At 41.5% G+C, this 19,621-nt stretch overlaps 1 protein-coding gene across 1 annotated transcript in view; it reads left to right on the forward strand.

The window, feature by feature from the left end:
- Window positions 1-498: 498 nt before the first annotated feature.
- Window positions 499-19,621, forward strand: part of HSD17B4 (hydroxysteroid 17-beta dehydrogenase 4) — an 81,228-nt gene continuing 62,105 nt past the window's right edge. The window contains exons 1-6 of the mRNA XM_032845611.1: window positions 499-670; window positions 5,585-5,638; window positions 14,987-15,097; window positions 17,027-17,086; window positions 18,477-18,498; window positions 18,609-18,655. Coding sequence (XP_032701502.1) covers window positions 613-670; window positions 5,585-5,638; window positions 14,987-15,097; window positions 17,027-17,086; window positions 18,477-18,498; window positions 18,609-18,655 — 352 coding nt within the window. The 5' untranslated portion in view covers window positions 499-612. The remainder of the gene's footprint in view (window positions 671-5,584; window positions 5,639-14,986; window positions 15,098-17,026; window positions 17,087-18,476; window positions 18,499-18,608; window positions 18,656-19,621) is intronic.

Raw genomic sequence — 19,621 nt, forward strand, 5'->3', positions numbered from 1 at the left:
AAATAGGGGCTGCGTCCTATTTCTCTAGGCTAGCGCTTAAGTCCAGAAAACACCTGTTGAATGAACGACAAAATGATAGGAGAATGGATGTACGTTTGGTGCCCTGTCAGCCATTTACCACACAGGTCCTCGAGGATCCCATTTACTTCTAACAGCGAAAGTCGGGGCACCTGGGTGGCTCAGTGGGTTAAAGCCTCTGCCATTGGCTCAAGTCACGATCTCAGGGTTCTCGGATCAAGCCCCGCATCAGGCTCTCTGCTCTGCGGGGAGCCTGTTTCCCCCCTCTCTCTCTGCCTGCCTCTCTGCCTACTTGTGATCTCTCTCTCTGTCAAGTGAATAAATAAAATCTTTAAAAAAAAAAAAAAGTGGACCTTTGAAGTCAAACTTCTTGAAGAGGTTCTCCGAGCCCCTTGACTACATTTCCCACTGGACTACATTTCCCAGAGTGCCAAGGGATTCCCGCGCAGGCGCACTTGGAAGTGCGTCCTTTTCTTTCCCGGAAGCCCTCAGGTCACTCCCATCCATCCCCTTCCATTTCATCTTTCCTCGGCGTGTCGCAGGGGGAGCTGCAGCGATTCGGCTTGTGTGTCTGTGTCGCAGCAGGCTGAAATCATGGCCTCGCTGCTGCGTTTCGACGGGCGGGTGGTAGTGGTCACCGGCGCGGGGGGAGGTGAGCGCTCGAAAGCGGGAGAGCGGACGCCCGCCTAGCCTTGGCGCCCGGAGCCCCCCTTCTCGTCCCGGGCTCCACGCGCAGCCGCAGCTGCAGTCCCGGCGCCGGGGCTGTGGGCGATGTTGGGGCGGTGGTGGGGGTGGGTGAAGGCGGCGTGAAGACCCAGCCGGGGGACCGGTGGGCCGGGTGGGAGGACGGGTAACGGCCGTTCTCGAGGTGCCGACTCTGCCGAGGAGGGAGAGGTGGGCCTGGTCGGCGTTGAGTCCAGAAACCCCCAGTCACAGAGTCCCGTGCAGCTTCCCAAGGCCCCCGGGGGTCATGCAAGAGAGGCCGGGCTGCGCTGCGGTTGTCAGGACTCGATAAAAGTTCTCCCTGATGCTGGGTCGCCTCTCTTCTCGCCTGTCTAAGGCCTCTTGTCGAGTCCTCGGAAGGCTGTGGAAAAGCCGGACGCGACAGGAGTCACTCCCAGAGGAGGAGGGATGGCAGCCCCTTGCCTTTAAAAAGTCAGCTGTGCAGTGTTTCTCTTCCTCTTTCAGATGGTTCTAAGCCCTTGAGAGGTTCTTCTTTAGAGAGGGGAGAGTCTTCTTGTTGAAGTTTGTGTGCTTATGAAGCCAAACACTGTAGTGGACTGGCTGGACTGTTGGTGCGAGTTGTAAACTCAGAATGCCTGCCGGAGTCAGGCAGGTGTTAGGGTGAGCGTGGGATAGGAACAATAGAAACTGGGGCGGGGGGGGGGGAGACATTTCTGGAGTGGGCCAGAGCAGAATGGAGATTTGTTAGGTGAACAAACCCTATTCTTGAAGGAGGGGGAAAAAAAAAGACGAAAACCGCTCATACCGTGGTGGTGTTGTGCCCTGTGATTTTATGCTATTTCCCACCAGCGGGTGACCGCTCTAACCCCCAGGTGTTGGGATCTTGACCTTCTTTGCCTTTGATTCCCACGGCTGGTACCTTATATCTAGAATAGACCTAATATGTAATTAACTTAAATTGTGTATTAAAGGTCACAACAGTGGAATTGTCAGTTAATCCATTTGTATCTTTAGGTCTTTGTTGATAGATTCTAATGCCCCCATTCCCAAGATGTTTTTAGTCTTAATTGGTGGCCAAGAATTTTATACCCATAGCTATATTCATCCTAAAATGATCTTATGTTTTTGGAAAACATTCTTTCTTTCTTCCTTTTTTTTTTTTTTTTTTTAGTAGGCTCCATGCCCAGCTTGGAGCCCAGTGCTGGGCTTGAGCTGATGACCCTGAGATTAAGATCTGAGCTGAGATCAAGAGTTAGTTGCTTAACCAACTGAGCCACCCAGGTGCCCCTGGGGAGCATTTTGTTTACACTCTGCCTTTGATGGAAATAATTAAGCGATGCATTGAGTGTTCTCAGCCTGTTTAAATAGTGAGTGATTTGCAGTTTGAAATACCTTTTGCACCATGACCCAGGACACCCATACACCATTCATGACATGATACATGGTAAATGAAGTACCCTCTAAAATTTTGTTTCACAAGTAAATGCGCATTGCAACCTCCTAAACTGATTTTGTGAATCATTAATGAGTTGTGAGTAGACAATAATGGACTTATCACCTCCTGTTTATAGAGCCCTGCAGACTTTCCCTTGCCTGGATTATGGTATGGTCACCAGCTCTTGCTGAGGGAGATAAATAATTTTGTAGTGAAGTTGAGACTGTCCTAGGTCATCACTGAAAAACGGAGACAGAGATGAAGTTGCATTCTTATCACGGAGACTTGTCCTTGAGGTCTTGGGTTTCTCATTTAGAGATTCATACCCATATAACTGAGTCAGTGCTGAACATCCCAGGAGGGTATCCATGAATGCCTGCAGGGCCTGGTCTGAGAATTAGTCTGAATCCAACCCACTCCTATTCTACAGATAAGAGAAATTTATCAGGGTACCTGGGTGTCAGCCTTTGGCTTTGGTTATAATACCAGGGTCCTGGGATTGAGTCGGACTCCCTGCTTAGCAGGGAGCCTACTTCTCCCTCTCCCTCTGCTGCTCACCCTGCTTGTGCTCTCTCAGGTCAATAAATAAAATCTTAAAAAAAAAAAAAAAAAAATATATATATATATATATATATACGCACTATTCAGGTGCTGTTGTTTAGCTTGAAATACAGATTAGTTTATTGGGATACCTGGAAGGAGAGTTATAGAATTGTCCACACAATTCTCTGTGCTTATCAAGCCAAGCACAGTACTAAAGCTGGAGTATTTTGCCATGGTTGGTGGTATAACAGGGGAATAACAGGGTATAATAGCCATTTATTGATTGACTGAAGTGGTTGTTGGGAAGGTAACTGTTGAAAGTTGAGGATTTGGGCCATGGAAGAAGGAAGGAAGTCCAGTCATTTTGAATTTCAGAGGGTTTTGAGAGTACAGATGTTGCTTCTGGAACTAGTGAGAAGTGTGTGAGTAGCTGGAGATTCTGAGTAAAGCTGGAAAGGGAAATAGTCTAGGGAGCTATTTTCAGGGGCTTTGTTGTTAACTTGGGAGTGTAAACTACCTAACCCTAAATGAGCAGTTTGAGTTAAGAGTCAACTGAGATTTGACAGTGTTAAAGAAATTAAGGTCAAATAAAAAAGAGAAATGAAGAAGAGTGATTGGCAGTGAATTTAGGTGTGGGTGAGAAGAGAATTAAGAAGATGTGAGGCACTTAAGAGATTATGACGAAATGGAGGCTCTTGGATTTAACTTTTTGTGCCTTTGACTCTGAAGCTGTGCTGGGTGGTGTGGGAAGTACAAAAGCGTGACATATTCAGTCTCAGCCATCAAGGACGTTCTAGTTTAATTGGAGAGGCAGACTGATGGACATAAAGTATTAAATAATGTTTATATAAACACTATTAAAACATGCAAGGGTCCTTCCTAATCTGTTAATGAGTTAGTGGGGTTGGAGGGAAAAGAGAGGAGACTGCCACTTTTCACTTTATATGTAGATTTGTGTATAGTTTATACAGGCCTTGATGATAAAGGGACATCATTTACATTATCTTTTGAGAGAACTATATAACTTGATTTTAAGTTGAGACAATTCTCTTACTAAATTAGGTCACTCTCTCTACCAGCGACTCACCCCATTCCTTTCATCCATTGATTTTCTACTGTGTTACCATTAATTTTGCATTCCAGGATCTTCTGGTCATAAGCCTTTGATTTCCTTAAAAACACAATGTTTTGAACACGTGCTTCAGCCTTGATCTGGTAAGATATGAGAGGACTTGAGTTATGTGTATTGGCTGAAGACTTTCCCTTTTTTTTTTTTTTTTAAGATTTATTTATTTACTTAGAGGGAGAAAGCACGCACAAGCAAGGGGAGCAGCAGGCAGAGGGAGAAGCAGGCTCCCAGCTAAGCAGGGAGCCAGATGGTGGACTCGATCCCAGGGCTCCAGGATCATGACCCGAGCCAAATGCAGACACTTAACAGACAGCCTCCCTTTAGCGTCTGGCTAAAGTCTTTCTTACCATTCAAAGTGAATTAGCTTCTAAAATAAATTGTTTGGTGATATCTTTCAGTTTTGGAAAACTTTATATTTTTGGGGTCTTTTTAGAAGAGCCTGATACTTTTAGCAATCTTAATTTGTTATTTGTATGCTGCTTTATCAATTTAAATTTAAGCTACTAATTAAATTTATCTGGTAATTTAAATGAAAAGATGTATATATATGTGAAAATGATTTAAATAATACAGAAGTAAGCCTTCCACCCTTGGTTGCTAGTTACACAGTTCTGTTTCCAGAGGTAACCTCATAATTGCCATTTCATATATATTTATCCTGAGATACTCTGTGCCTCTAAAACCTATATAAGTATATGTATATATTTTGGATAACAAATTTACACCTTGTACCTCTGAGTCTGAAATAAATATTTTTTTGTGTTTGGTAATTGTGTAGTCAAGGTTTGGTACAGGAAATCGAAATGACTAGATATTTGAAGCAGGAAAGGACTTAATACAGGTATTTGGGGGATGCCTGGCTGGCTCAGTGGGTGGAGCATGTGATTTGTAATCTCAGGGTCATGAGTTCAAGCCCCACGTTGGGCATGGAGTCTACTTAAAAAAATAAAATAAAAAAATTAAAAAAAAAAAACACAAAACTACCACGGGCAGTTGAGTGTTTGATACTTTGTCTTGCAATGACTTATGGAACCATCGGAACTGGTTCAGGAGGGAATTCCTAACTCGGGGGCTGCTGTTGGAACTGCTGCAGTCCAAATAGCCACACAGTACCAAGGGTCTAAAGAGTGGAAGCTGCTAGCTGGGGCTTGATCAAGAGGGAGCTCAGTCAAGAACTACACACACTGTTTCTTAATACCTGGGAGGATTTAAGAAAGCAGCTCCTTAGCCAGCGACGACAGCCAGAAGTCACCATAAGCTAACTTGCCTCATTTCCACCTTCCGGAAGTAGAAATGCCTTTAATGGTGGAACCTTGGAGCCTCCTAGCAGTGGGGTAGGGGAGTAGGAAATGTTGGGCAGGATAGGTGGAAAATATGGTTTTAAGCTTTCTGACCTCTGTAAGTAGAAGAGGGTGAGCTAGATGGGGAGAGGTCCTATCATTATAATGTAGTTAATTGCTCGCCACTTACTTTAAATATTATTTATTTATTTATTTGACAGAGAGAGAGAGAGAGAGAGAGAGATCACAAGTAGGCAGAGAGGCAGACGAGAGGGGGAAGCAGGCTCCCCACTGAGCAGAGAGCCCAGTGCAGGGCTGGATCCCAGGACCCTGAGATCATGACCTGAGCCAAAGGGCAAAGGCTTAACCCACTTAGCCACCCAGGTGCCCCTCGCCGGTCACTTTAAAATAGGGGTTGATTTGAATGGACCCCCAAATTGCTAACGTTTGTTCAACTCTCTTGATGCCTTTTTATTTTTTATTTTTTATTTTTAGGGCTGGGCCGATCCTATGCCCTGGCTTTTGCAGAAAGAGGAGCATCCGTTGTTGGTAAGTTGATAAAATTTTCTTTTAACGAGTAGCTGGAAATTGAGAGTACCGTCCTCACAAGTCAGTCACCTTTGTCTTTACGTGAAATCATTTGTCAAGGTCAGATTTCATCCTGATTATTTCTTCTGCTGGCAAAAGTTTTCCTCCTTGAGGCTGACTTTCTAGTTTACTTTTTTAAAGTAGACTAGCTCCGCAGAATATGAAGCTGAACAGAATTGATAAGGTGGTCACCCATTCATTGTACAGAAGGAAATTCTTGAATTTGGTAAACTGTGAGCTGTGATTTTTTGAGACACAAGGCTGATGCAGAATGAATCCCTTTAAGTATAAATATATTGATAAAAATAAGAAGTTTGGAGTCAGGGAATCCAAAGTATGTTTCTTTTTTCTTTTTTTGTTTCTTTTTAAATCTCTCATCAAAATTTTTCCTCGGGAAGTTTTTACCAACAAATTTTTAAAGTTTTCGTTGAAGGGACAGTTGGATGAATTTTATTATGGTCATCAGTTGGAAGATGCTGCATTGAAGGATCACAAGGTGGGAGGTTTTAATAGTTTAAATGTTTTGGTCTGGCATGATGCGGTATGCACGCGGGAGTGGATCCGTCTGCCGCCAGGCCTTGGTGGATAGTAATTGAATGAGTGCTCAGTGCAGGATACATAGTAGGTAGAGCAGATGATAGGGCCTAGTATTTACTAGTCTCTTTGTTGAGATAAAATTGTTGGCCCACAAGGGCTTAATAATGACCGTTTTTCTACCTCTTACTGAGGCACAGAGAGAGATAAATTTCCCCCAATTTGTGTTTGGAGACATGTATAACAAAAGGGTAAGCAGGCACCTTGGTTTTCTAGATAAAGAATGCACAAGCAGGACATTTAATTATACTCTTCTCCCTCGGGTGGATATGTAGCTTATCTTTATGTAAGGGACATAGAGTCTTTCGATGTTCCTGTTTAAAGGCATATCTCTGCTCCTTGTGTCCAGTTTTGATATTGTGGTATTTAGCCAGAGGGCATGGGCTCCGTCCAGGCCCCTTTTGCCAGATTTTCGCAAGTTACTTCATTGTCAAGGTCCATAGTCCCATGTTGTTCCTGTTTTTTCTCTTATTTCTGTTGCTGCTACTTAATATTTTTACCCTATAACTTTTGTTTTAGTTACCTTTTTTTTCCTGCTCAGTTCTGTGCTGGTAAGGACTCTGTTTTATCTTCTGTATCTCCTAAAGGACCTAGACTATTTCCTTGTGCAGAGAAGGTACTTTGTTCATTGGACCTTTTTTGTTGTTTGACATAGATGCTTCTTGGAGGGGGCGGGGGTGGGGACAGGTGTGTCTTTTGAGATTGGTCAAATAAATTCCTTTTTTTTGTGTGGGATTAAGATATAATCTTAGTTTATAAACTTATTTTGTAAAAACTTTATAGCATCGTGTGTTCATGTGGGTCATTTTTCCTGTATTGATCTCTTACTGTTGAGTTTATTAAATTTGGAACAAGAGCTTTAAAATTCTAACAAAAAGAGAAAGAGGTCTTGCATGTCTTTTTATTTTGTCATTGCAGCAAGTGCTGGTGAAGTCCAATAGGACAGGTACTGTGTCTTGCAAAATCATTTGTCGTACTTGGCTGAAGAGCCAGATTTCGTTTGCTTAAGGGGAAAGTCCGTCTGTTGAAATGGCTTACCTCTTGGTGGATTTTTTTCTAATGCTTTTTTTTCTGTGACCTACATGTGAACTTTCTAGACCAGCTGCAAGTTGTGTTCCTCCCTGGCCACTGCTACCCACTAGTTTTAGCTTTTCAGATACCTGTTTCTAGCTTGCATCACACACACTACTGTTTCTTCTTTGTTAATTTTTGTTCTGCCCAGTGTATTTTTTACATGAGTAAGAAAAAGTAGAGGAATAAATAAACCTGGGAGGGTATGACATCAGAGTATCTTGTCTACGAAAAAGTGATTCCTCCTAATTTTATGACTAGCTCAGATTTCCTTAAGAAGTAAGACCAAAAGGGTAGAGTAGTTTGTTTCTCATGTAAGTCACCTTATGCTGGGTTATGCTGGGTTAACAAATCTCAATGTCTGACAATAGTAAAGAATTATTTCATGCTTTTGTGGCCTTTTAGCCTCCAGTCGACTGTGTCTCTGCTCTCAGTGTCTTCCTAATTCCAGGATCCCAGCTAAAGGAGCAGCTTCTGTCTGGGACATTGTTGTTCTTGGGATGGAGGGAGGAAACCAGTGGATCCATCATGGCTCCTAAGTCTCTTCTTAGCATGCCACTGCCACTCCCATTTCATTGGCCAGGGGAAGTCCCTTGGCCAAGCATCACAAAAGATATTCTCTGACTTCATGTTAATATGATTGCTGTGTTTTATATCCCATAATAGAAAGAATTGTGGGAGATTGTGGTCTGGGTATAAGAACTGGTCAGCCTTTGGCTGATAGTTACAACAAGGGATGTTCAGTGTTGTCTACATTACATCTTACAGGAAATGGTTTTACACGCCTGTGAATGTTGGCACTGGAATTTTTTGGACTTTTCTCAGTAGGTGAGCCATAGGCAGGACTCCGAGTCTTAAGTTTTCTCTTGAGGGCATGAGCAGAAAGATGGCTCAAGTGGTCCAGCAGGAAGAACCTCTCACCATTAGAAAGGCAGAACCTTTTCAGTTCTTGAACTGGAGAAGTAGCACCTTTGGGTCATTGAAATCACAATCCTTTAAGATGGGCATGATTTCTTGCCTATGCTGCTGTTACACAGTGGCCGGTAAAGATGACTCTTAGGTTCCCAGGGCCTGATGACAGAGTCCGTGTTTCCAAGCCCTGTGTGATCCTCACAGCTGAAAGGGGAACGGTGGTGGGAAAAACACACTGCCTTCCAAGTCCGGTCGGGCTTCCAGTCCTGGCTATGCTGCCGAACCATGTGATCTCTTACACTGTTAGTAGCCACCTTATCAAACTTCGAGAATTATGGTGGGGATTAAGTGACATCAAAAACTAAAGGCCTAATAGACACATGAAAAAATGCTCCACATCACTCAGCATCAGGGAAATACAAATCAAAACCACAATGAGATATCACCTCACACCAGTCAGAATGGCTAAAATTAACAAGTCAGGAAATGACAGATGCTGGCGAGGATGCGAAGAAAGGGGAACCCTCCTACACTGTTGGTGGGAATGCAAGCTGGTGCAACCATCCTGGAAAACAGCATGGAGGTTCTCAAAAAGTTGAAAATAGAGCTACCCTATAACCCAGCAATTGCACTACTCAGTATTTACCCTAAAGATACAAACGTAGTGATCCAAAGGGGCACGTGCACCCGAATGTTTATAGCAGCAATGTCCACGATAGCTAAACTATGGAAAGAACCTAGATGTCCATCACAGATGAATGGATAAAGAAGAGGTGGTATATATACAATGGAATACTATGCAGCCATCAAAAGAAATGAAATCTTGCCATTTGCAACAATATGGATGGAACTAGAGGTATTATGCTGAGCGAAGTAAGTCAATGGGAGAAAGACAACTAACCTATGATCTCTCTGATATGAGGAAGTGGAGATGCAATGTGGGGAGTTTGGGGGGATAGGAAAAGAATAAATGAAACAAGATGGGATTGGGAGGGAGACAAACCATCAGAGACTCTTAATCTCACAAAACAAACTGAGGGTTGCTGGGGGGAGGGGGGTCGGGAGAGGGTGGTGGGATTGTTGACATTGAGGAGGGTATGCGCTATGGTGAGTGTTGTGAAGTTGTGAAGTGTGTAAACCTGGCGATTCACAGACCTGTACCCCTGGGCCTAATGACACATTATATGTTTATAAAATTAAAAACAAAACAAAACCAAAACTCAAGGCCTGGGGCGCCTGGGTGCCTCAGCTGTTGGGCTGTGCCTACAGTTCTGGTCGTGGTGCTGGGGTCCTGGGCTTGAGCCCCGCGTGGGACTCTCTGCCTGCCGGGGGTCCTGCTTCTCCCTTTCCTACTCCCCTTGCTTGTGTTCCCTCTCTTGCTGTCTCTCTCTCTGTCAGGTAAATAAATACAATCTTAAAAAAACAAAAACAAAAAAAACTAAAGGCCTTTGTAAAGGGAAAAGAATGGCGCCAAAAGTAGGGGCTGCCTGCCGTGTGTGAGGCCCTTTGCTTAGGACCTGGAATGTCCAAGTGAGCCTGAGGTCTTGCTCACGCAAGGGCATCCTAGCCTCCTTATATATAATGTGTTTCTATTTTAGATTCTTAAAGAAAAGGGTCTACCTTAGGCACTGATGTATTCTGTCCGGTGTAAACTCAGTGCTTTGCTTAGCAATCACTTAAGACATACACGCTGATGCTGGTGCAGCCACTCTGGGGAATGATACGGCAGTTCCTCACCAAGCTGAAAATAGAGCTACCCTACCATCCAGCAATTTCACCAGTAGCTATTTACCCAAAGAATACAGAAATACATATTTGAAGGAGTACATGCACCCTGATGTTTAGAGCAGCATTATCAACAATAGCCAAACAATGGAAACAGCCCACATGCCCATCGAGTGATGAGTGGATAACAAAGACACACACACACACACACACACGGGAGTACTACCCAGCTGTCAAAAAGAATGACATCTTGCCATTTGCAGTGATGTGGATGGAGCTAGAGCGTGCTGTGCTCGGTGAAATGAGTCAATCAGAGAAGGACAAATAACAGGTGATTTCATTCATGTGGAATTTAAGAAACAAAATGGATGAACATAGGAGAGGGAGAAAGAGAGGGAAATAAATCATGAGAGACTCTCAACTATGGAGAAGAAAGTGAGAGGCGATGGAAGAAGGTGGGTGGGGGATGGGCTAGATGGGGGATAGGTATTAAGGAGGGCACTTGTGGTGATGGGCACTGGGTGTTGTGTGTAAGTGATGAACTCTTCTCCTGAAACCAATATTACGCCGTATGCCAACTAACTGGAATTTAAATTAAATGAATAAATAAATGGGAAAAAAGGACATACATGCTGATTAAGTGAATGGGTTGTATGACACACAGAGAAGGATCACAAGAGGGCACGTGTGGATTCCAGCTTATGATAAATGAGCTATATATACAATGCCCACACCTTCCCCAGATGCTTCTTAGGACTTTCATGAACCCAGGTGATGGGAGGCAGCCTTTAAAGATAGCTTTAGAATAGCCCCGGGCTGTTTATAATTTTTAAAGGATAGAAAAATTAAAAATTCTTCATACAGTTAGTAGATATCATCACATGGACTCCTTTATTAATCCAACAGTTATTTATTGGGTGCTTGTCATGTAGCAAGCCTGTTCTAGGAGCCGAAGGAATAGAGTGGGGGATAGAATAGATATTTTCACAGAGCTTACATTCTAGTTTGGCGGGGGGGAGCTTTGGGGAAACACAGTAAATACTTATGTAAAACTCTATCAGGTAACAAAGAGTTCTGTGGAGAAAGAATCTGAGTGAATGGCCTGGAAGAGAACTCTGAGGAGGGACCTGGGGGCAGGGAGAGATTGTGCCATTGAGATGTGGGGCCCAGGGGCCTGTGACGGGGGCCCGGCTAGTGAGTGCATCATTCTTGGGGCAGGAGTAGGCTCACTTTTGTTCAGGGTCAGTCAGAGGGCCAGTGCAGCTGGAGCAAGGTCATCAAAGGGGACAAAATCAGGAGATGAGAACAGAGAGGTTGCGGAGAGCCAGACTGCAGAAGATCCTTTAGCTCTGAGCCCGGACCAGCTTTTACCCTGTTGGAGATGGGGAGCCATTGGTGAGTGTAAATAGAGGAACAGCCTGACCTGATTTAAGCTCTAAGTGGATGGTTCTGATTGCTGTGTAGAGAATAACTGTGGGGGAGCAAGAATGCAGGTGGGGAAGGATGGTGAGGTCACTGGGGCTTTCGTACCATTAACTCTTCTTGGGCATCTTAATGATTTTTCCATTAGAGAGAGAAAAGAAAGCAGAGAGTCCTATCAAGTTACTGCAATAATCCACAGAAGAGATAGTGGTGATTTAAATAGGTCGTAGGGGTGGAGGTGGGGCAAAGAGGTTAAATTCTAGGTATATTTTGAAGGTGGATAGGGTCGGGTTTGCTGATTTGCTGATGTGGGTTGCCAGGGAAGGAGGAAGATTGAGAGGCCATTTACTGAGATAGGGAAAGACCCTCAGGAGGGTGGGATGGGGAGGGAGGAGATGTTCCTGCTAGACTTTCAGAAGAAGATACTCAGCAGACAGTGGCCTACAAGACTATGTCGTTGGGGGACAGGTTGCAACTACATCAATCTGAATATTCTCGGTTTATAGATGGTATCGGAAGCCAGGAGACTGAATTACCTCACCTGGGTGGTGAGTACAGATGAGCAGGAGAAGAGGTCTAACGACTGAACTCCGGATGATCAGTTTCTCATTTTCCATTTTTTCTCTCAGTAAGGATTACTTTGATGCCTTCTTGTTGTTCAGACAAAGAAAATCAGGTACAGGAGCCTAATTTAAGACCCTGCTTTCTAAACTACCACTGCAATTTGTGGCCCTTTACATATTTAGAAACACTGATGGCCGCTCTGGAGAAGCTTTCTGATGAAGGAGAGTGAGTGTATCTTTCAGCCTAACAGTGCAAACAGTATGGCAACTCTGTGTTGTTCCCTTTTGGTTTAGTGGAAAAAATTGTGTTCTTTTTTGGATAAAAGAAACTTGCTTCCAGTGTTAGAGGAACAGAGTGGCTTTGTGGTAGGTGCAGATTCTAGTCTGGATTTTGCCCTTTCCTACAGCCTTGGCTCCTCTGGCACGTTCCCTAACCCTTCCGGACTTTCTTCATCTGTGAAACTGGGAACAGCTGTTCTGCCAACATTTCAAAAGCTCTGTGGAGGGGCGCCTGGGTGGTTCAGTGGTTAAGGTTAAGCCTCAGGTTAAGCCTCTGCCTTTGGCTTGGGTCGTGATCTCAGGGTCCTGGGATCGAGCCCCGCATCGGGCTCTCTGTTCAGCAGGGAACCTGCTTCCTCCTCTCTCTCTCTCTCTCTGTCTGCCTTTCTGCCTGCTTGTGATCTCTCTCTCTGTCAAGTAAATACATAAAATCTTAAAAAAAAAAAAAACAAAAACCTCTGTGGAGATCAAAGGCTGCAGTGTACCCAGTGGTACTTTGAAAATGTCAAGTATACATATACCAGTATGAGGTACAAATGGTATTTTAAAACCCTGTTTATTATTATTATTCCTTAGAATTTTAGCCATCCGTTTAATGGTAACAGTGTCACATAGTACGGGCAGGTTTCTCTTTGCATGTAATTGCTAAACGATCTTTTCCCATTGTTGCTCTCCCAGGCTTTCACCCTGAGATTTAGGTCTGGTGACAGTGGCATGATGCATGGGGTCAGTGTTCACTGAGTGCACTCCGATGTGGAGCCTTGTCTTGAGTAAGTCTGTTCTGAGGCTGTTTAGCTGTGTGGCTCCGATTTCAGGTAGTTATTTACACGAGCTTCAGTGCTTACCTGTTTGGTTGCACTTTGAACAATTTCCACTTGAGGGTAGTGTTCCATTGCACAATGGAGTAATTCTTTCCAAATATCCCGTTTGCCAATTTGCTTTTGAACTTTGCCTTACTTAGTTAAAAAGGCTCTTACAAGACTGTTAGCTGTGAATATTAAACTCCTGCTATTTTTTACTGGTGGTTTCCTGTCATTTGAGTAATTGCATAGAAATGAAAAATTAAGAGTTTAGTGTTGAGAATCTTTTTTCATCTCTTGAGCAATAATGTAAGCCTCTTTCCATTACTTTGTGTCTTCATACCAGTTTTTATTTGCAGTAAGACGATAAGACTACACTGGTAGAAAAATATATTCCAGTCCACCTTCTGAAAAACCCTTTTCCTTAAAAAAGTTACGTGAAAACACATTTGACTTAGCTGATTTTCAGTGTGGTTTGGCGTTGGCTTTTTCCCTGCCTCATTCCCTTATCTTTAACCACCCAACCCCATCCAGCCAACACCTGAATAAAAAGAGAGAGAGAGAGACATTCTTTAAAGGAAAAAAAAATCTTGTTTTTTACCCCAGATGTGGCAACCATCAGTTTGGTAATATTAAAAGGCTTTAAATTTTAGTATATTACCCTGCCATTTATTGATTATGTAATTACAATATTGTAATTATGTTATTACAAAATGTTCATTTTGCAGGTGCCTGGGTGGCTCAGTGGGCTAAGCCTCTGCCTTCGGCTCAGGCCATGATCTCAGGGTCCTGGGATCTAGCCCCATCAGGCTCTCTGCTCAGCGGGGAGCCTGCTTCCTCCTCTCTTTCTGCCTGCCTCTCTGCCTACTTGTGATCTCTCTCAAGTAAATAAATAAAATCTTAAAAAAAAGTTCATTTTGCAATGTAAATTATTTATCTGAAGCGTTTTTATTTAATTTTTTTTTCAAGTTATTTGGAATTGATCTGTGGATCTTCTTAGTAGTTTTAGCATGTTATTTTGTAAATTTTACCTTAAATTGTGACGTACACTAACTTTATTTGTCCCCATTATTTAGTTCTGTTGATCTTTATGTACTTGTTGCAAATTTTGTATTACTCTAGCCAACCCATACTCAATGTTCAGTAGATGAGAAAGCCTTTAAGGACCAGTGCCATCCTCCTACATTTTAGTGTCCCTCTGTAGTACAGTTTCCTTTTTTTTTTAAAGATTTTATTTATTTACTTGACAGAGATCACAAGTAGGCAGAGAGGCAAGCAGAGAGAGAGAGAGAGAGAGAGAGAGAGGAGGAAGCAGGCTCCCTGCTGAGCAGAGAGCCTGATTCGGGGCTCGATCCCAGGACGCTGGGATCATGACCTGAGGTGTAGGCAGAGGCTTTAACCCACTGAGCCACCCAGGCGCCTCAGTAGTACAGTTTCCTTACAAATAGTAAATGCTCGATCAGTGTTTGTACAGTTGGATACAGTGAGATCTTATGCGGTGAGTATGGTCAGTTGTTAAACACCAAACAGTGGAGTCATGATACCAATTAGAGGCTGAACACCTATGACTTCTGTATATGTTTCTGATCTCTTTTAACAAATGTTTACTTCTTTCATGGTAGACCCTGATAGAGTATGTTTTATGAGTATTCTTTTTTGCTCAAAGGGGTTGAATCATGTTCTTTTCAAAAAAGGAAAAGCATTGCAAAGTTTAAAATCTCATGAGCTGAACCTGCGTTTAAATATTTTTGCTGCTTTATCTCTCTCCTAGAAACAAAGAAGCATGGTTGAAAGTATGTTATCTCTTGGCATGTTACAGAGGACAGGGGTAGAGTGGGAAGGAATGGAGGAGGTAACAGAAGAGATACACTCAAAGTGGCGTTTTATTTCCAGTTCGTATTTTGAGGTTTAAAAATGAGTTCTTGTTTGTTTTTGCATTGCAGTGAATGACTTAGGAGGGGACATGAAGGGATTGAGTGAAGGCTCCTTAGCCGCTGCTAACAAGGTTGTTGAAGAAATAAGACGTAAAGGTGGAAAAGCCGTGGCCAACTATGGTATGATATTTGAAAGTGCCATGCTGTTTTTTGCCTTTATCTTCAGTTCACGCTGTTGCTCACATTAATAATCATTGAGCAAATGTTTCATCATTCCAGTGTGATTATGAGATTAGATTTTCTCTGAGTCAGCCACATCTGTTTGGCTATCTATTTTATATAAGATATGAGGCTTTTAAAAACCTTCGATGTAGATTATTTCACGAGTCTTAACTTTCAGCATATTGTTTATTTAACATTTTTATTAATAAGCAGTAAATTATTAATGATGTGGATAGGAATATGCTTTTGTTTTGAAAGACCCGTTTTAGCTAAAAGGTTTTAGGTTATTTCTACAGAATGTTATTAGATTCTTCTTTTAAGAATTGTTTTAGAAAAATTCGTGTAGTAATATAGCATAGGAAGAAAAATGCCTCCTTTCTGGTATCCAAACACTGAGTTCCATTTTGCACAAGTAATCATTGCTATATGTGACTTTCTTTCCTTTATAAAAACGTAAGAGTCAAAGTTAGGCATTAAAGCCACCAGGAAAACAGCATTTGATGTATTGACTCTAATAGTATCTGTAAGGAGCCTTCTCGAACAGATTTACTTTAAAAAGCGAGTGCTTATTGACTTTTCTGTAAATTAGATTGTTTTTATTAGCCAGAGGTAAAATTAGATTGCCAGTCTCTTGATTTTGAAATTTTAAAGGAAGGGAAATAGGATATGATTTGTTTTAAGTGTTCTATGGAATAATGAGACAGATATTTTAGTGTCTTCTTTTCCCACTGAGGATCTACAAAAATGTTTTCAACTTTTTTTTTTTTTTTTTTAATTCTGGAGTTTAAAAAAATCTATTTTATAGTGAGAAAAATTCCAGACTCTTTCCCTTGCCTCTTCCCGCAGTGCTGGTATACAACCAGTATCAATCAGTCAGGATGCAGGTGGGAAAACAAGGCCCTGCAGATCTCCAAGTGTGGAGGGTTTTCACACAAAGAATTAGAGGCTTACATAACCATGGCAAGGGCTGGGCACCTGCATGTGAGGAAAACTGTGGATGGCCTTGTCAGGTTCTCACCAATCAAAGGTCTCTCATCCGTACACTGCTCCCAAGATTTGCCTGCATATGCAGGCTTCTCCTACTTCTCCGTTCTTGAGCTGGGTGCCTCTTTTGGCAGATCTCTGTGGATCTCAGGGAAGGGAATATATTTCCTGGCTCCTCCACAGGGATTGCAGAGAATAGAGAGAGAGACAGTGGGATGTTGAAACCTGGCCATTTGACACACAACTCTGGGGACGTGAGCTCTCTCCCTAGGCTGATGAGCAGAAAAGAAGAAAGCCACTCTATTTTGTTGAGCTTTGCTTTTTGTACTTAGTGATGTACAAGTAGTAGGTTTGTTTCCATATGTAGTTATTGAGCTTTGAGCCTGCTTTTTCAAATTAAACATGTACCCACGGCCTCCCTTCTCAATTCTGATTTGCATCTTGTAGAGGGAGTGCCTCTGTGACTGTTGAAAATTAGATACAGTTTAAACAATTAAATACTCACTTTGTTTGTCATACTAGCCACATTTCAAGGGCTCAGTAGCCACATGTGGATAGTGGCTACAGTATTACTACAGAAATAAGACATTTCCATCCTCATAGAAATTTGTATGAGACAGTGTTGTTTTAGATAGTATTGGCCAAAAATGTTTTTATTCCCCCCTCCATTTTTTTTTTTTTTTTTCTTTTTGGTAGGTTAAAGAATTGTTTTAGGGACTGCATTTCCTTTGTAACATTAGATCATCCGTATTTTAATTTGTTACGTGCCTGCAATATATATTTGTTTTTGGGGAAATGAATTCTGTTGAGTGAATAGTGTCTGTCATGCGCTCTGATCCAGAATTTGGGAGTTATTTGAGAGGGATAGTACTGATGTTTTATGCCAATTTTCCTTTCCTCCAGATTCAGTGGAAGCGGGAAAGAAGATTGTGAGGGCAGCACTAGAAGCTTTTGGAAGAATAGGTGATGTTTCTTTGTATTAATGTACTAACAGAGCAGCTTCTACCTTCTTAATCAAATTTTTCGGTTTTTCTTTTGTTTATAAAAAATTCCTTCTCTTTATAACCAAGGTTTTATTTATTTATCTGTAGTTATTTATATAGCTAAGTTTTTCAATTGCTTTTATAAATTAATTATTTTACACACCCTACCTTATTTCCCAATAGGCTCCAGGTGGCATTTTTTAATGCAAAAATGTGTTGAGTTTGTTTCATAGTTTTTTGGATTTAAAAACTCCTAAAAAGTTATGAGCATTTTCTCAGTTTCTTATTTGTGAAAACTGAATTCTACCCCAAATGTGTTTATAAAATAAACATTTGGCAATAGAGGACCCTATGGAATCTTTTAGATAATTATGATTTGGATCATAAGGATTCAATGCTTTGTGAATTAACTAAGATGAAGTATATGTAATAAAAATCTTTGAGAAGGGTTTCAAATGTGTCACTGAGTTTGTCCCTCTCTAGACAATCTTCCTGGTTTAGTTCCACACATTCTTAGTAAAAAAAAATTTTTTTTTAAGTTTTTTTAAATTTTTAGTAAAAGGTTATTGAATTACTTCAGGGAAACATTCCCTCAATGTGGAAACTATGGAAAAGCCCAGCATCTTTACATTCTGGAAAACATTAATTTTTGTAATTCAGATGTGCTCCCTCTGCCTTTTTTTCTTTTTTTCTTTTTTTTGGTTTAGTAGATTTGTTTTTCTTGTTATGTTGGGTTGAGCTTAAGGGGTTTGTTCACGTACAATTTGACAGAGGGATAGAGGCCACAAAGATGTGAAGTTAACAGGGTGAGAACAGCCCCAAGATGATGGTTCAGCCTTAAAAAGTGATTCCTTTTTTTTTTTTTTTTTTTTAAATAATGAGAATGCAATTATGTATTAAGATAGGCCATCAGTTTCTAACTCTAATTGTTTCCTTTTTGGAATTTCGACTCTTGAGTGGCAAAAATCTTTTAAACTTTTACTGTTCTGAGTGGATCTTGAGGTTAAATGAGGATGACTTGTGGTTACCATTGACTGCTAAGAACCTAAGAGTTGGGCAACAATTAATTCTGTAAGCTGATAGAATTTTGGCAGAAGGTGGAGGTGGAAACATTTACATATGAAAGTTTGAGAGGAAAGCTCTGACATGGTGAGATACTTGTGAATCAGGTTTTTTCTTTGTTTTTTGTTTTGTTTTGTTGTACTATAGGTATAAAATTCTGTTTTGATAGCACTCTTCTGCTACTATTATTATTTACTTTTCCATGTGGGGAGAAAAAGCCCAATTTTGAAAGAAATACGAGCTGTAAGCCGTTGCAAATTAATACACTTGTTTTTATGTTTGTGACTTGGATTTTTTTTATATTGTAGATATTGTGGTCAACAATGCTGGGTGAGTATTTATTTTTTCATTTCGAGAATAATGTGCATGCGAAGTTTTTGATTTTATTAAAAAGTGGATACTCTTCCTCCCCCTAACCTATGTAATATCATTGTTTTTAGAATTCTGAGGGACAATTCTTTTGGTAGAATAAGTGATGAAGACTGGGGTAAGTTGTTTGTAACATTTGTCTCTGTGGAGCATACCTATCCATTTAGCGTTTTAATATTTGAGACATTTATACATGTAAGGAAAAACCTGCTCCTACCTACTTTTACTTTTGCTAATGTGGATGATGAACATGATGAATAAGCTTTACAACTGAAAATGACCACAGCAGTTGGAAGTTACCTATTTTCTTTTGAACATTTGATAAATGAAAACTTTTTAAGTCATTTGGCAGAAAGATTTTGTGTCTTTCATTCGTTTTCCTTTTTTTCTTCTTGAGAAGTTGTTAGCTTTTTCCAGCTGTATTAACTTGTCTTCCACATGCTTGGCTACTGGTGTGAATCTTATTTCAAGAACAAGAGCAGGATATGGGAGGGAGTCTGGGGCCCTGAAAATGTTCAAGATCTGAGAACTGGAGGTGGGGGGTGGGGTCCTAGATGTAATTTTGAAGCTTCTAGTGAGTAGGGGAAAATCCCATTAGGAATGGCACATTGGAAAGATTGGGTTTAAATAACAAATCACTTTTTTTTTCTGTTTGTTCTTCATACCTTTCTTTTCTTCTTTTTTTAAGATTTTATTTATTTGAGAGAAAGAGAAAGAGCACAATTGGGGGGGGAGGGGCAAAGGGAGAGGAAGAAGCAGACTCCCCGCTGAGTGGGGAGCCCGATGCTGGGCTTGGTCCTAGGACCCTGGCATCATGATGTGAGCCGAAGGCAGACACTTACCTGACTGATCCATCCAGGTGCCCTTTGTGCCTTGACTTTTCATTGGCCATCAGAACTAAAACAAACTGGGGGCTGGAAGTGCAGGAGGCACACAAACTAAGGTAAATTATATCACTGTCGTTGAAGCGTGCTTCTGGGGTGCATGCCCCAGTTCTTTGGGAAGAAGCAAAGCATCTTTGTGATTGAGAATTAAGCAAAGAAGGACTTTTAATTTCCTCTTTCCGATTTAACCACTGGGTAAA

The sequence above is a fragment of the Lontra canadensis genome, unplaced genomic scaffold (genome assembly GCF_010015895.1).
Source record: "Lontra canadensis isolate GAN:19392208 unplaced genomic scaffold, GSC_riverotter_1.0 scaffold167, whole genome shotgun sequence".
NCBI classification, from domain to species: domain Eukaryota; kingdom Metazoa; phylum Chordata; class Mammalia; order Carnivora; family Mustelidae; genus Lontra; species Lontra canadensis.